The sequence below is a fragment of the Meleagris gallopavo genome, chromosome 14, assembly GCF_000146605.3.
Source record: "Meleagris gallopavo isolate NT-WF06-2002-E0010 breed Aviagen turkey brand Nicholas breeding stock chromosome 14, Turkey_5.1, whole genome shotgun sequence".
Classification (NCBI taxonomy): Eukaryota; Metazoa; Chordata; class Aves; order Galliformes; family Phasianidae; genus Meleagris; species Meleagris gallopavo.
The window spans coordinates 1,100,796-1,118,094 of NC_015024.2; the positions used below are offsets into that span (position 1 = coordinate 1,100,796).

The 17,299-nt window shown below is 42.7% G+C and overlaps 2 protein-coding genes across 2 annotated transcripts in view; both read left to right on the forward strand.

The window, feature by feature from the left end:
- Positions 1 to 104: 104 nt before the first annotated feature.
- On the forward strand, positions 105 to 13,844 carry LOC104913108 (dedicator of cytokinesis protein 3-like). Its single transcript, XM_019619938.1, has 6 exons — positions 105 to 188; positions 3,627 to 3,727; positions 4,588 to 4,675; positions 8,091 to 8,213; positions 8,809 to 8,891; positions 9,367 to 13,844. Exons 2-6 carry the CDS (start codon positions 3,653 to 3,655, stop codon positions 9,871 to 9,873), a joined length of 876 nt encoding a protein of 291 aa, XP_019475483.1. The 5' UTR covers positions 105 to 188; positions 3,627 to 3,652; the 3' UTR covers positions 9,874 to 13,844.
- A 3,230-nt stretch (positions 13,845 to 17,074) lies between these two features.
- LOC104913109 (dedicator of cytokinesis protein 3-like) overlaps positions 17,075 to 17,299 on the forward strand; it is a 12,348-nt gene continuing 12,123 nt past the window's right edge. Inside the window, exon 1 of the mRNA XM_019619958.2 lies at positions 17,075 to 17,276. Within this exon, the coding sequence (XP_019475503.1) occupies positions 17,075 to 17,276 (202 nt within the window). The remainder of the gene's footprint in view (positions 17,277 to 17,299) is intronic.

Below are 17,299 nucleotides of genomic sequence, written 5' to 3' on the forward strand. Positions count from 1 at the left end.
TCCTTCTGTATTTATTTATACTCTTTTTAATTTAGTGCTGGTGAAAGGTGGTGGATTGACAACACTGGAGGCTGAAGCCCTCTATTTACCCACAGAACAGATACAGCATGGGCGGCAGCCGTGCAAGCTTCCCCACGCTGCCCCCACCAATGTGCCTCATCTCTGTCCTGGAGGGACCACCTCTAGAGGTGAGAGGATAGTTTGGTCTCCATGACCCATCCAATCCTTGACCTTTCTGCTGAGACTGCCAAGAAAGCTACAAAGTCACAGTGCTGGAGTGATAGAGCTAACTGCTGGAATTATATGAAGATCAATAATTTGTTTCATGCAGGCCACCTAAATTTACCAAGTTAGGAACTTTGCTACCCGTGACCTTTAGCAGAGCATGGCTTTTGTTAGACATGTTTTTCATTGATTGACATGTTAATGTAGAGGTTAAAAACTGCTGTCCCATTATCTGGATTCTTTATCAGCTTTTACACTGCAGAGTTCTTTCTGGACCTCTGCTGCTAGTGCTGTTCTGAGGAGTTGGGTATATTTTAATACAGATTTGTTCCACTAGTGACCATAAAAAGCCATGGCCATTTTCATTAACAATCTAGCAGGAAATTAATTTGTATTTTGATTCTTTACATCCAAACAAAGCCCTTTCATTTGTGTTTAAAATGACAACCAAAGCAGATGATTTAGTTTGTCCAATGGAAATAATAAAGCCATTAATCCAACATCTTGTTTAAAAGATTTGTAACTAATGACGATGTGATTTTACCACTGAAAGCAGATTAAAGCAGCAAGCCTTATACTGAAGTTATAGTGTATACTACTTAAAGCAGAAGTCTTAAATAAAATTGTAATCAGAAGATAGCCAGGATTCTCTAACTGTGCAGTTAGAAGAAGGTTATTACTAGCTATCTTTCAGGTTAAAGTACACAGCTTTCAGTTTTTCCCTAGCTCAACCCTTGTGTAACTTCTTTCCTATCAAGAACGCAGCATGTTTTTGTATGCAGGATAAGTAAGGAATTCATTTGAGGTGACTCATACAAGGCAGTGCTCTAACCCTGCTTGAGTTAAAAGATTTTGCAGAGCAACGTTTCCTAAATAGATATTGTAATGCAGAAACATTTGAAAAGGGCTATGAGCGTGTTAGTGGTTTTTTTCAGTTATTTCATTTAAAATAAATCCGGGACTCCAAAGGCATCTCCTGGCTGACACTTGATGACTGACCTCCCAGGGTGCCCCTGCTTCCCCAGCACAGTTTTCAGGGGCAGGAAGTGAGTCCCTGTACCCCTTACTCAGCACTTTGCAAGAACCCAGATATTTGCATAAAAACTTTCCTCATTAAATCAAGAAGTGACAGTTTGATGCAGGAGCCAGCTGATTTCATGACAGTAAAGAAAATGATTAATCAGAACCAAAAAGATGTGTTGAGTTTGGAGCTCAACTGTGTTAATTTTCAGTTTTGTTCCTTAAAACTAATACTTGTAACAAAGTAGATTAACATTTTTATAATATAAAAAAAAAAAGCTACCTCTGCCTTCAGCACAGGTTTTCCTTTCTCATTAATAATATGCACAGTGCTGCACACATGCAGTGTAGTGAGCTGCAGGCTGGAGAGGATAAGCCCTGGTACACACTGCAGCATTTTAGGTGGCCACTGTGGCTGTCCTGAAATCTTCTAGAAGATTTGATGTTATTTTCTACATTTTGCCAGTCCCTGAAAAGAGTCTTAGTGATTCTGTTCTCTCCTTTTCAAAGCAGGTCTGATTATTAACAAATAAATTCTTCAGTTATAGCCACTCCTCTTATGGCACTCAATTTGGAGGTGCCGGTGCTTAATTTGCTAGCAGGCTGCATATATGGCATAATCTGCCACATTCTTTGTGGCCCTAGTCATTTCCAAATTTAGGGTACCAAACAGCAGGGTGAAACTACCTCCATGTTTAACACATGTGGGATTTTTCAGGTCATGCATGCAAGGTCTGGTGGAAGCTAGAATCCCATATTAACCAATGGCACATTGGGGTGGTTTGCATCTTGGACAAAAAAGCACAAGATAAATAAAATGGCAAAGCTGACAATGCAGGTTGTGCTGTGATGCAGTTCTAGGCCACCTAAGAGTTTGATACATCTACATTTGTCAGGCAGAAGTAGGACTATCTGTGACGTGTGAGTAAGAGAGACTCAGCATAAAGCATAACACTGTGTTTTCCAAGCTGATGCTTGTATATGAGAGCAAAGAATGTTGTGTAATTATGTTTCTGTTTTATGTCTGGGGAGAAAATGAGTTCAGAACTAGAATGCAGATACTTTGCGGCTGTCCATGTCAGGGTGGGGGTGTGGATTAATCTGGGATCTGCCTCCCCAATGGAATTATTGCTATTGTAGGAGGTTATCCTGCATTCTGCTGGACACATTGTTCCTTCCACTGTATGCTGAATATCAGTCCCAAAAAGTGCATGTTTGCTTTTGCTGGGATAAAAGCTGCATTAACCAGTACCAATGCCTTTGCTCATATGTTGGAGTGCTGTTCAGATAATGTGTGTGGTTGTGGAAAGTCTGCAAGAGGGGGCATGTATTCCCCAAAAGCCGGCATGGCTCTGTAATGCGCTGTGTGCTGCCATCTGTTCAGTGCGTGTTTGTGACGCAGTGAAATTAGCAGTGCAAATGAAAGCTCACTTTAGCAGCTTCTGATCATCAGTTTCTGCCTAATACCTTGCATCCCAATGGATGTGTCTGTCAGCAGTATCAAACTTTAGAAAGTCACTAGTAGGAATCGTTCTGCTAACAAATCCCTTGTCAGCTCTTGCATATCAGAAGACATATTGTTGTGTAGCACTCACCTCGAAGGACACAAATCCCAAATAATTCCACACTCCAGGAAGCTATCTGTGTGCATACCACTATTTCTTAAATAGGAGCTATGCAGATAACTAATAGTTAAGTCTACCAAGTCAAGTATATTTCAGCTATCAGCACTGGTAAACATTCTGGTGTCATACGATGGGTCAGTATGCCAATACTCAATAGAAACCATACCTTACCCAGAGGCCTTATGAGCAAAATGCCACCCACATTTATAGCAAATTCTGTTCATTACTGATTTTTTGTGCTCTTATAAGAAAGAGGAAGCCAAACATGGTATCACCAACTACACGGCAACACCTCAGACTCTCTCTACCAGAACTGAGGAATAAAGTAGCTTTCTGCTTGATCTGAGTGGTCCACCTCAGGCTTTTATCCCTTTCTGCCACATTCAGTCCCGAATTACAAGGCTTTATAGCATTTGTATGACTGCAATACTTTATTCACACAGTTGCCCTTTTTTCTGTATTTATTTATATATGTTCAGCTCTTTGCACAACACAAGAAGGGATGAGTACATCTTACACACCTTCCATGCTGTGTCCCTAATTATACATAATGTGCCAGTTCTTCATCCTGTGCCACACGCCCCACCAGCAGTGAGCTGCTTTTTGTGCTGGGCACCGTGTTCCTTGAGTCCTGTTTGACCATCGTCTGAACACACCGCACAGGAGGACTGGCTCTGGGCATGCGGAGACATGGCTGTTGTTTGTCACGTGTACGTGATTGCTCTCACTTGTTTACAGGCTCTCCCTCTCTACCAGATAAGTACCGCCACACTCGGGAGCTGATGATGTTGTTGCCAACCCATCGGGACAGGCCCAGCAGTGCCATGTACCCCGCAGCTATCATGGAAAACGGACAGGTAGCAGACCTGATTTCCCTTACGTTAGCTCAACCATACTGGAAGGGACGGGCTCATCTTTACTTTTTGTCTGCTTTAAAGCTTCCCTTACTATCTTTGGGAAGCTCAAGAGCTTAGGATCATTTTCACTGTGGTCCAAGAAATAACATAGACCTTCTGATACTAATTGCACACCAGAACCACCCACTTCGGTAGTTGGGTGATGTAAATTGTAATGACTGTTACAATACATATATTACAATACATGTAGTCGGTTGTCCCCTGAGCCCTGGTCCTCTGCAAGCATCACATCACTTAATTTACTCACTCCTCTGTGCTGCTGGTAAGCCTCAAAGTTGAATCTAAGTAGTTTTATGGTGATTGCCAGAGGAGGCTGAAGTAATGTGCAGGGTCTCCAAACAATCTACTGCTTTCTCTGGGCAAACTGAGAAATTCACTGTGTGCTTACGTACGAGCATTTTAAGTTAGCTCTGGTGTGCACGTTTGAAGAGAATCTCCTGACCATGCCCACTTCCATACTTCAGTTCACCTCAGAGAACTGTCTCAGAGCACACAAACTCTATTATTTCAAACAAAGCCAAAGCAAAAGATGAGCTCCAGAAGAGTGTGGGATGCATTCAAGCTGCTAATGGGCACAAGACCAGGCCAGTGCTGCTCTGACATAACTCCTTGAGAGAGCACAGCAGGGTCAGCACTGGGTCCTTACCGCTGTTACCCTCTGGAGATCTGCTAGGATTGCACTGCACTACTTGCTAATGTAGACAGTCTAAGGTTCCTGTGTTTTTTTTTTAATTTAAAAAATCTCTTTGCCTGAAAACCTGAACAGAAATCCACAGGTCCTTTGCTTTCTTCTCTCTTAGCCTCCAAATTTTCAGCGCGCCTTGATGCAGCAAATGATTGGACCGTGCAAACCTTGCAGCGATCCCAACCTCTCTGTGGCTGAGAAAGGTACTCTTTTTCCTATTTAAAATGCATGCTTTCTGAAATATTATTACTCTGATCCTGCAAGTAGTGAAAGGGCTTGTACATTTCCTGGCAGGGTGTATTCACTCATTTTTTAAATTAACAGTTTAATTAACTGGGCTTCCTGCCAATGTATAGTCACTTCAGATCATTCACAGAAGGGTGGAGTTGCACAAAGCTCTCTGTTTCAAAAAGCCATCTGAGTTTAGCATGTTGTTATTGAAACAAATCAGGCAGCCTTTATCAGGCAGAACTCCCAAACAAACAAATGGGAAAATATCTGAAAGAAGACTGAAGGATTTGTACCGTTTCCAGAAAAAATGAGTTATGCTGCTGCTCTTCTTCAGACCATATAAATTGTGTTGGTTTTGTTTTTAATGTGCACTTATTCTTCAAAATAGTGACATTTTTTCTCCCTCTGAGGTAGTTTTATGCTTAATTAAGTTTCTCATTAGGAACTTAACTCACTGCTTTGAAGAAGTATGAGCGGAGCCCATGGAAGTAAGAGATTTCTAAGGAAGAGTCGGAAGAAAAGCAGTGAGGTGACTATAAGGTCATGAAAAAATGGGAAAGATCAGAGGCTTATGTGAGAATTTCCCAAATGAACCCAGTGAGCGGCGTGACAGGTCTGCACGTAGGTGGGAAATGATTCTGGCAGTATCTAGCAAAGGGTGTTAAATAGTCAAGCAGAAAAAAAGACGATGAGAGAAGAAAAGGAGCTTGTTTTGTTTGATGCAGGGGAGGAGGAGGAGCTTGTCAGTGGGCTGCCATGGACAAAGTGATGGGCTCACAAAATGACCTGAGGAGCAGCATTCTGAAAAAGCGGAAGAGAGCAGAATTCTTGAGTCAAAACCTGAAACAAGGGTGCTGCCATTAGAAAGTAGTGGTCTTACCTATGGCTGGGAGAAACAGCATCTGAAAGTCAAACATTTTAAGGCTGGGAAAGACCACCACAGTCCTCTAGTCTGAGCTGCGCAATGCGCTTCGTTACACTTCTGTCAGTGTTCTTGTTACAGCAGCTGTGCCTCAACTAAATGGTATCTTTGAAAAACAAAAAGCCAGATGCTATTCCAGAACTTCTAATAAATCAGAATCCATTACTTTAACAGTGTGGCAGTGTTACAGAGTAGTCAAGATTGAAAAGAAAAGCCAACCTGCATTTCAAAACAAATAATTCTGATGACAGTAACAAATAGTGACTACGGTTGAGACTAGGGAGTGAGGAATTAAGAGTTCTGCTTTAGCCATGTTGCATTTGAATTGAATATGACAGACTTGGTATGATTTTTATACTGGACAGGAGAAAGAACTGGAAAAAGGTACATACGTGATGTGTTGCCTGTCGAGAAATAACACTCGAATTTGTACTTGTGGGCAATATATATGCAAGAGCATGTCTACAGCACAAAGAGAAGGGAACCCAAGACAGAATGTCCCAGAATCCAAAGGAGTCACAAAAGACAGGTGATGCTCTTAGGGATGGTGTAAGAGGAACCACAGCTCTGCTGCCAGGTCAGCGGCTGCAGGCATTTCTGCAGCCCTAGGGCCAACATCACTCTGTTAGTCAGGATGACGTCTGCCTTGTTTTTGTTAGCTGTCATGCTCCATGAATTTTTCCACCCCCCTCCATGCCAAGTCAGAAGTACTGCTCAATAATTCCCATTGACAACAGGGTAACGTCAGTTGCCCAGAGTGGAATTAAACATGGCCACTGAGACTGCTGAGAAGAGAGAGATGGGCTAGGGCATAACTGGAGCTCCCTGGGTAGGTTTCTCCCTGAAGCATTTTAGATCCAGCTTCAGTTTTAACAGGCAGTAGCCATGCTCCAGAATCATCTGACCTTCGGATGATTTCCAGCACTTAGCTCAGTGAATGAGAGAACACTGAGAAAGTATAAATGGATTACACATTGGAGTACCACGTTCTGTTCTTCACAATCTTATGCTGCATCTCAGTATTAAAAAGAAACAGAAAAAAAAAAGCAATCATTGTACAGGACAAGAAAACCAGGTACTGTTGAGTCCTTTTCACCTGATGCTGGAATCCTGCGGGAGAGCACTGTGTGGCTGGCATCATTCTGCATCTTGTCCCTCTTCATTTTAACCTTTTACCACTAATTGCAGTAATGCAGATTACAGCACTCTGACGTATAGAGCATGAGCAGGGCTGCTCAGACAGCTCATCTGAAGCCACGTTACCTGTGTTGAGATGTATGCATCCCTTTGTTTGAACCTGTTCTCTGTCAAGATTCTTAGCATCTTCTTTGTACTTCATTCTTGCTTTGAGGGTCTTTCTTTAAAGCCAACATTTGTGTGGGTTTTCGGCTCTTTTGAGGCTGCATTTTCTGATCCTTTTTACCTTGAGGAGTTTTAGATCTCAGGGAGTCTGTGTTCATGAGCTAAGGAAAAACAATAATGAACCTTTCAAAGTCATTTTAGAGAAGAAACATTTGAAAAATGGTTGCAGGCATTTTAATTAGGGATAAATGCTCTTCATATGTCAAACTCTGTTTTTTCTCCATGCTTCTATTTTACATGTTTCAAACTGAAGATGGCAAAAACTGCCTTTAATCTCAGCTTTCTGTGGTAGACTTACTGAAGTACTTTGTTCCTTCCCCCCCTTTTTTTTCACCTGAGCTGATGAAACTCACAAATTGTTTGTAAACACATACACAGTTATTGCATTTCTATCTCCTCAGAACAAATTGAGTCCTAGATTGCATTTGGAAGAGATGAAGATGCATTTTAATAATGTCTGTTGACAAAATTCTTCAGATCCTGACACATTCTCATTGTACTTATCTTTAAGTATTTGGGGATCAAATTAATCAGCTCTGGAGCAAATCAGATCTTTGAAGTCCTGGTTTCTTCTGTACCAGATTAAGGGTGTCATTGCCCTCACATCCTTCACTCAGTCTTTGCTTATCCACTGTAATACAACTACAGCCATCCTATGTCTCACAGGAGTTCTGCCCCACGTTTCTTCCTGCTCTGGAGTTGTTCACTGCCAAGCAGAACAGCTCATAGCTGAGATCTAGCTGCTGCTCCATCAGTCAGGTTTCATTTTTACTTACCGGCTCGTAAAACAAACAAACAAACAAAAACTTCACAGAATTCTACTGCTCTTCATAGTTCATAGAAGTGACCCTGGAGGGTCAGCAGAGGGGAGATGGGCAGACTAACAAACACTGATCACCTAACTCTCGCTTCTTTAACAAAGCACCCTATAAACTAAACATGCTGTAGACTAGATGATGCCTTTGCATACCTCCAATCCTACCACACCCCAAGTTCTTCAAATCTCACCCTTCTTTACTACTACAGAGTACACTGGCAAGCCAGTCCTTCTGGCCGCATGACCCCGTTACGCTACCCAAGTTAAATCTGTTTCAATCCTTCAGCTGTGCCAGCAGCGCCCAGTAGCTGGAGCCTAGACAGCGGAACCAGAGAGGCCCTGCCATTCCTGTCTGTCCACGTTGGGAGCATCTTGGCCCCACCAGTACCTCCCCGAAGGCTGCCCCATGGTAAGGAAAAGCCCAGTAGATCTGCTGCATAAGTCATGCAGTTCATGCCAGATGACTAGGCCAGCTGAAAGCTGGCCATAGTCTTTGTTTTCCCTCATAGAAAGCATCAGAAACAAAACGTCAAAGTCTCTCCTGGTCAGCTAGGTCAGCGCTGGACATTTTCAAGTTTTGTTCAAGATCTTCAAATTTTGCAATTGTTACAAATAACATGGACCTGCGTGGGCTAGAACTAGGTGTATGTGTGTGTTGGAAGTCTAGCTTGGCTTTTTGCTGGTGGCTATCTTCAGCAGTAACTTATGGTTACATAGCTACTAAATAAACCTTCAAACATTCATTGTTTACAAGCCTGTTGCCTTGCCATGAAATCCTTGATAATAGGGGTGGGTGGAAACCTATCACTGCACTAAACTTCTTGTAAGCATTTTGTGATGTGACAGATGCACTCCACAGTATTGATGGGAAGGGAAGCCCCAGGCTGGATCGATCTCGTCAGTGTTTGGAGCTGTTACTTGGCATTGCAGAATCTAAAACCCCAACTCTCTCACAGCAGTTGAGGCTGCACAGGTCGTTATTTCTGACCCTTGTCTCATTCCAGGACACTATTCGCTGCACTTTGATGCCTTCCATCACCAGCTCAGTGATGCTCCTCCAGCACTGCCTGCACGAACATTGCGCAAGGTAAAAAAGAAGTGTCAGGGAGAGAAATACAGAAGAAAAGGTATAGGCTCTGGAAGGACACCTTTGCCCACTGTCACCTCCGAGTATTTCTTGAATACAGATTCACTATTTTTAAAACTTACTTGAGAGAAAATTCATTCCAAGTTTATAAACTGTTGAACTTAAATTTAGGTCCTCCCACTTCCCTTTTGCATACGTTCTGATTTCAGGCCCCCTCAGTACAGAGGGAGAGAGGAATTCTATCACCTCAGCTGCTATGTTAAGTGCGCTGATTTGTCCACAAGAGGTGTTTCCATACAAGTCAGGGGAATATGTACAAACTGTCAATGGCTGACATTTTGAACACAACCAGAACTGCACTGTTATTAACATCACTGTTAAAAGCAGAGCTGTTAAAAAGCAGCACTGTTAAAAGAGAGCTGCAGTGTTGCCTCCCTTGTCGATTTTAACATGATTTCTATTTTTCTGCAAACAGTCCCCTCTTCATCCCATCCCTGCATCACCCACCAGTCCACAGTCTGGTCTAGATGGAAGCAACTCCACTTTATCTGGCAGTGCAAGCAGTGGTGTCTCCTCCTTGAGCGAGAGTAACTTTGGACATTCCTCTGAACCACCTCCTCGCACCGACACCATGGATTCTGTCCCCAGCCAGGCCTGGAACACTGATGAAGATCTAGAGACACCCTACCTCCCTGTTAGGTACAGTCTCTCTGAGCCTGATGTCCTTGAGTCGCTCAAATCCCAGCCATGCCGAAGCCACTCAGCTCCATCAGGAGTCATTCCTCAGGACACCCTGGACCCTCCTGCTCTACCCCCCAAACCTTACCATTCCCGGCTACCAAACATAGAGAATGAGGAAGGAATGATAATTGAAGACGACGACAAACACCGCCAGTTGCATCGTAAAGTGTCCCAGCCAGTGAGTGGTGGAAAGGAAGAGCAGGCCAGGGTAGCATGGGAGCACGGCATCAGTGAGCAGTAGGAACAACTGCTGGTAAGCAGCTTGCGTTGTCATTCCAGGTGTGACCAGAGCGCAGAGCTGAGGACTCAGAGAACAGCAAGCTGACTTCTACTGCCACAAGCTTGGCTGGAGCCCGCATACACAACTGGGCCAACAAGGGAGGGTGCTGCTTTCCTTTCAAATTTCCTTTTACACCTTTCTGTTACATTTTTTTAACTTTCTGTGCAGTGGATGGTTATTCCTTCTGCAGTTTCTTAACCGCACCACATGGCACATGAGCCATAGAGACTTGCAGAAGCTGAAAAATACAATTTTAAGCGGAGGAGGAAGAAGGAGGAAAGGTGGCAAGCTGCTTTCCTCCCAGCTCTGGGACACATTTGAGTAGAAGCGGTTGCACTAGGGACATATTTTATTGTTGTACAGAAGTGAAAGCTCATTGCTGAAATCAGGGATTTTATGAACTGTCGGTCTGGAAGTGCATGAGCAGCAGGCAGTGGAAAGATGGCAATTCTAAGAAGATATTGGCTCTTTTGAGAGCAGGATTGTACATATCTGTGCAGTGATCTCCCTGCATTGGTTCATAGGTGCTGAGGCAATCTAACCAGTGCTCATGCACTGATTTCCAAGATACCATTTTCAACAAATTCTGCCTCCTTTGTTTTTTATGTACTGTTTGATTTCTTAAAATTTGCTTTCACTGGCTAAACCAACCTGCTTTCTCATTGGAGTCATGCTGTTCATCTGTGGATAGAATCATTCATCATTCTACAGGATGAGGGGGAGGTTAGTGGCCACTGGAGCTGTGACTTGATTGTAGGCCTTTCCCATGCCCAGCTTCAGGCAGGCTGTCAACACCAGCATTTCTATTCCAGTTAAAAGAAAATAAAAAGTTCTTCATGCCACAGCTGGTTGATGACTCACCAGTAAAGAAAAGGTGGCTTAAATGCATAACATCCACCACTCCTTGCCTCAGGGCTGAACATCACAATTCTCACTAACTTCCATCACCCAGGAGCTGAGATCCATTACCCAAAACCATCATTCCTCAGCCCCCCTCAAAAGTCACTGCAGCTGGTGTGCAAGATGTCCATCTCTCACAGTAGGCAGATGCAAGAAATGCCCAGTGTAGTGTGCACCCTAGAGTCAGAAATCTTAAAGGCAACCTGTAAAAAAGGAACATTTCTTTCCTCTTTTGCTTCTTTAGAAAGTATGAAGAAGTTGTAAGAGCTCCTTCCCTCTTTTTGAAGGCTCTTTACTCTTTGTGTGGCGATACAGCCTTCCCCCCCGGCTTTTTTTTATGGTCAGCTCCAAAAGGGGATGAAGAATTCAGTGCAGGTGGGAGATTTAGGAAAAAAGAAAAAAAATCAAACAAAAACAAGAACAGAACTATGCAGAAGTGGAGTCAGTACAAACATATGTGTGTGAAATAAGCCTTTTAATCAGTATTTGCTTAGTTGAGTTACATTGCAGGACAGGAAAAAGTTCTGTGGTAACAGAGGCAAGACCTATGGTGTAAAAAGAACTAGAAGAAATCCTCTATTCCTATTTTCATATTTTTCAAAAAACTTGATCAAGAAAGCAGGTATCTAGTGTTTTTATATAAAGAAGTAATGCTCTTTCCTGCTGCCATGCCAGCACACATTTTGGCTTTTCCTTACATTCATTTCCACCTGCAGACTGCAAAGCACACTCCAGAAGATGGTAAGTTACCACTGAAAAACCTGAAGCACATTCAAACAAGAGACTTACCTCCACCATGTGAATTAGTGTCAGAAACAGGAATAGCATCAACATGCCCCGTTCTTCCCCTATTCACTCAGTTTCTCCTGCTACAAACAGCATAAAGAAGCAAAAAAGGATACTCATCTTTTATAGGTCACCTTTAGCACTACCTCTAAATACAGTGACTGGGCAGAGAATGTTGCTTCTGAACTCTCCTAAAGATGAGACCATCTCATCTGTACAAAGTCTGGGCTCGGTCAGCTGTCATATGAAGGGGATTTTAAGAGGATATCTTTCTTTTCTTTCTCAAGCTCTAGCCCATATAATAGTAATAAGTTATGGTTTTGTTTCTTAAATGGTCCATTTGGCTGGAACAAAGTCATTTGTGCTTCCTCTATTTTGTTACTAACATAGGCTGCTTGTAATCCCTGCAACCTTCACAATTAAGAAGAGAATGATATTAAAATCCAGCATATGGTAGACTTCATCTCTAACAGGAGCAAGAGTTTTCCAGTAGTAGAATTAGCCCTAACTGCTAATGAATCAAGCTGGATCTCTGGTATAGCACACAGGTATGAAAGCTCAATTCAGAGTTATGTTTTCAATGAAGGTAAGTCAAGGTAATTCCTTAGAAGTGAGTGAAATATTTTCATGTTATGCTCTAATTTGAGATTCTTAGAAATTTTCAAGAGAATTAAATACTCAATTCCATCTTCCTAATCACATTTGATTTTGGTTGTTTTTTTTTTTGGTGGGAAAATTTACTTTTGAAAGTAGTAAATGTACTGATATACTGAACTTCTTCATTGTAAAAACAGAACAAAACAAAAAAGCAGCAGGTCCTGCAAATAAAACTGCAAAAGCAAGAATGCAGATAACATGTGGCAAAGTCCCATTCTGCGGGAAGACCTGCCCTGCAGCTCCCATCATTCTCTCACAGTGCACCACCTTGCTCTGATTAGAGGGGTGTACAATAGCAGTCTGACCATTCTGAGCGTCTGTCATTGCTATGTATTCATAGGGGGTTGAAGATAATCAAATGGTGTACACAGATACCCAGTTTATGGCAGGTACACACAAAGGAGGATGGAATAAATTACTGAATTTACTAAATTTGAGCCTCTGTGGAGTTAACTTTCTGTTGTTCTGATATCTACTATACATTCTGTCTCCCTTTTCAGTGCTTAACTTAAAGGGTGCAGAAGGTAGACTGCTGTTAGGTTTTGTGAATGCTGGAACAAGTACTTCATGGAACTAATACTTCTCTGGCAGGTGGGGTGGCTTTCTAGCATAGTGCAACTCCATCAGCAAACTCAGTCCTGGAGCAGGTGGAAGCAACAGCAGTTGTACTGGTGCAACAGGATTTGAAGATTCTTTGCATAAACCAGAGTAACGGGATGTTTTGAACAGGACCCGTTTGTTCTGTACGTAACTGATTCAGATGAAATGCATCCTTGCCTTCCTTGGGTTGTCTTTGCGTAACAGAATAGCATGTGCATTCCTGAAACAATTGGTGGAATTCTGCAGCACATCTCTCCATCATGAGCGTACCTGCTGGCCCCATCTGAAACAAAAATAAGAAACTACAGTAATAGAAGAAAAGCAATTAGAATTGTCATCTGAATCCTACACATTTATTCAATGGCTGGGTTGGTTTTATTGCTGCGTGCAAAACTATGATTCTTATCCATCCTTTCCTTCATTTACGTTTTAGCCTGCTTACATTTTTCAGGTAAGGGATATCCCATATCCCTGTTTTGGGAGAATCAGCCAAAACTGGGGAGGCTGGAGAGGGCAAGAGCTTTTGGGAAACAAATTAAGCGATATTTAGAATTTCCTCTATTCATGCTTCTTTGTAAATACCTCCCATTTGAATGCTGTGTATTTGTACAGGAAATTGAGCAAAAAATGTATAGATTGTGATGTCTGACTGGTATTCTGCCCTGTAAATGTGTTTTTAACCTCTGGCATTCTGTGCTTATTTAAAACAGGCAAAAACCTCTAACCACTTCTCTTTTGTGTATTCATGTTTAAAATAAAATCAAAACAGCTATCTTATCTATAATGGAAATCAAATTGAAAAGGAAAAAAATAATTTGTACAAGTGTCCTAAAGGTACTTCATTGTATATATTGTGATAGCATGTTTCCAGAATCAACAAATAAGTGGTGTGAATTTTAGATGTAAATATCTGCTGTTTGTTTTGGATTTCTTTCCCTTACCCATTCACTTGACTGTTGTGATGTGAAATTAAAGATTAATACATGATATTAAAGTGGTACATCTGTACATTCGTTGCTGTCCTCCTGACAGGGCTATCCTCAGCACACTCCAGAATTCCACAGATGTGGCTGTCAAAGAGAAGCAGCACAGCATTAATCCCTGCATGCTGTGCTGGAGGGATACCTGACATCCACAGTTCTGAGGAACAGCAATCACTTCCCATCTTCCTTTGATGGAAAAGGGGTGGGAGAAGGCAACCAGAAGGTCCTTGTGGCTGTTAGGTGTAGTCAAAGAAGAGTTTCCAAGGCGTTCTCTCACAGGCAGTCCTCTATTTCTTTAATAACTTCTCAAAGCAAGCATCAGGCGTATCTGGTAGCTAGATTGGTTCACCTGATGTGCAACAGTCTGAGACACCTGTTCATCCATCACAAACATTAATCAGGTTCTGAGGCAGTACTTCCAAATAGTAGAATCCATGGTTTGTTCTTTGATGGATACCTCGCTGCTCCAACCAATGCTCACTGGGTGACTGCTGAGTTCATCAGTTTATTGCAATGGCAAGATGTCTTGGCAGTAATTTCATTTCTCAGTTTTAAGTGTGTACATACCAATCATTTTAACAGAACAGGTATGAAAGACTAGTAATAAAAACAGGAAAATAGGATTTGGAATTTAAAATATGTAGTCCCTGCTACATATGATTAATCTCAAAGACAGACACCTTCTTCTGTTACAACTAATAAGTCAGGTCAGGGTGCAGGAGACAGAAGCAGCCTATCTACCCCACCTTGTCTTGACAAAGCAACAGAAAGAGCTATGATCCTAATCCCTGAAGACATTTAGCTGTAAAATACAACAGAAGTGTAATGTAAGCTGGCCCTGGGCTGTACACACTACCAGTCCACCTTCTTGCTTCATTACATAGCCCATGAACCATGTAGAACTACTAAGAAGGTACTTGTCTATGGTAGTACATCTAATATACCAAAATGTGACTTAGCTGACACCTGGAAGATGTCTGTGCAAAGCAAACCCTGAGTCACTTCTAACCTAACGTAGCATATCTCAGTTTAATATATATGTTTATTATTATTCAGCTAAAAGCATCTGTTAGTGAATTGTGGAAAATGAAAAGAGTTCAACACAAAAAGCCTTCAGCTTTTAATTACAGTTTTTAAAGTTTCCATTAAAGCCAAAAGAAGCAGCACTGAGTGCAAGCCAAACACTTTAAGCTAAGCCACACTATCACCCTCAAATGTAGATACCTCAGTTAAATCTTCACCTGATCCAATGAAGAAAGTTTCTGTATCTGACTGTAATGAAATTGATACTGAGTTATACTAAAGTTGTTAAGAGGAGAAATCAAGCCTCTAGCAAATAAAGCCTGCAAAGATTCAGCCACCCTTGCCTCTGTACAAACATGCCTTTATTCCTAGAGCCAGTTTAACAAAACACAGACTCAGAAGCACCTATCTCTGACATTCAGGCAGCTGGATTTGAGCGACTGAGCAGAACCAGCTGTCACAAATACCAGATTCTTTGCTATGTGTAAACCATTCACAGGTGCTCACCTGGAGCACAACTCTCACTGCTCAAGACTTTGTACTGTACCTATACAATAGCTATAGCTTTGGGAGAGTTTGGCCATTGCCTTCCAGCAATGAAGCCCCAAATACAGCATAATTAATATGTTACAGAGTATTCTCAGCCTTTTTTTCCCCACTGCTGGCCTTCCCTAGGACTGATAAAAGAGCAGGTGCTCCCAACCTGTCTCCCACCAGAAGGCAGCTGAGCCCAGCCAGGGTCTTCGCATGCCCCAAGCAGTTAACTCCTTAGCACTTAAGCAGGAGTATCAGCATCCAAGAGGCTTACACTAAATCCTGCAGATTACCTTCATCCCCACAGCCATTAAAACAACCTTCATGCTATCTCATCACAAGAACCACACTGCACTTAAATGATTATGTCACTATCAATCTCTATTTAGCTGGAGAGAATACCATACGCCATACCAACAACCACTCAGCTTCTTCAGCCACTGACTTGATAGTCACACATTGCAGACAATCAGAAGTAAGGGATTCTTTGAATGTGTGAATTCCTAGGCTTCATTCATATATTCACCACAGTATCGACATACACACAGGTTTACTTTACGCTATCTATTATATACATATTGCTAGTCTTACAGCAATTTCATTAGACCATTGCACAGCTAATGAACTTTAGGCGCACAGTGAGCTCTTCATTTTATTTTCCTATTCATGTCTGAAGGTGCATTAATATTGCTAGAACAATGAATGGACAGTATTTGGAATGATAAATACATTTTTCATACACACATACAAATCATAGCCTGATTCCAAAAGATCCACAGGTTTTCTCTTCACAGCTATAATTCATATACCCCTTCTCCCTTTTTACAAGCTTTGCTACTCACAAAATCAAATTCAAACTAATATTTCCACTGCAGCTTCTATTCTACATCCATTGATGGCAGTCCTGCGTTGCATTGTGTAACAGATGTGACCTGGCTTCATCTTCACTCCTAACAAACACAACTCGTTGTCCCCCTAGACCGAGAGCAGCCCCTTTTCGTCCCATCAGATATCTGCACACACATCTGCCCCTCACACAGCCCATTCCGCAAGGAAGCCTCCCTGTCAGCACACACAGCTCCTCCACGTGCACGGCTGTACCCCACCAGCACTGCCTACCCCACACACCTGCAGTCCCAGTCAGGGTCTGGCTCACTCCTACACCCACCCCACACTTGCCCCCTTGGTTTATAGGGGTTGAGCCCTTCTTAGCAAACCTGCATCCCAGAGCTGACCACATTCCAGCGCTTCTATCAGCCCTACCCTGCTCACCTTTTCCCTTTGCTCTATTAGCACACCAAAACCATGCATCACAAAAACAAAACACCTATTCACAGCTGTTAACACAGCTCTCCTTTTTTCTTTTCTTTTTTTTCTTTTTTTCCACGTCAAGTACTTTGACGTGGACTTAGAAAAAAGCTCAATCCCAGCTTTGGTGGTTATCAGTGAAGAAAACAAGCAAACAATTTAAATACTGCAATCGACATCTGTACCTCTGTAATGGCTCCTGTCTCTAACCACGAGCCATTTCCACGTGCAAAGGGAAACGCTGCAGTGTACCTGAGGTGCATCTCAAACTGCCCACCCTCCAAAACCCCGCCCGCCTTCTGTCCGTCTCAAATTCTCCCGCTCAAGAACACCTCACTTTGCTGAGGTGTGAGGATCTGCCCCTCCATAAGATGGCGCCCGCGAGCCGCCGGCACGAAGCCCTCGAGGGCAACTTTCCCTTAACAAAAATGGCGGCCCAGGGAGGCGGGGAAACCCGCCGCTCACCGCCTCCTCCAATCAGCGGCCGCCAACTCTCCCGTGGAGGCCGCGGGTTGGCCAATGGGAGGAGGCGGCGTGGAAGCTGGGCGGGGGAGCGGGCCAATGGGGGCACCGGCAGGGGAGAACGGCGGCGCGCG

Coding starts and splice junctions, on each gene's coding strand:
- LOC104913108 (XM_019619938.1), top strand. CDS start 3,653: ATGATGTTGTTGCCAACCCATCGGGACAGGCCCAGCAGTGCCATGTAC. Junction 4,676..8,090: donor CCTCTCTGTGGCTGAGAAAG/GTACTCTTTTTC, acceptor TCAATCCTTCAG/CTGTGCCAGCAGCGCCCAGT. Junction 8,214..8,808: donor TCCCCGAAGGCTGCCCCATG/GTAAGGAAAAGC, acceptor GTCTCATTCCAG/GACACTATTCGCTGCACTTT.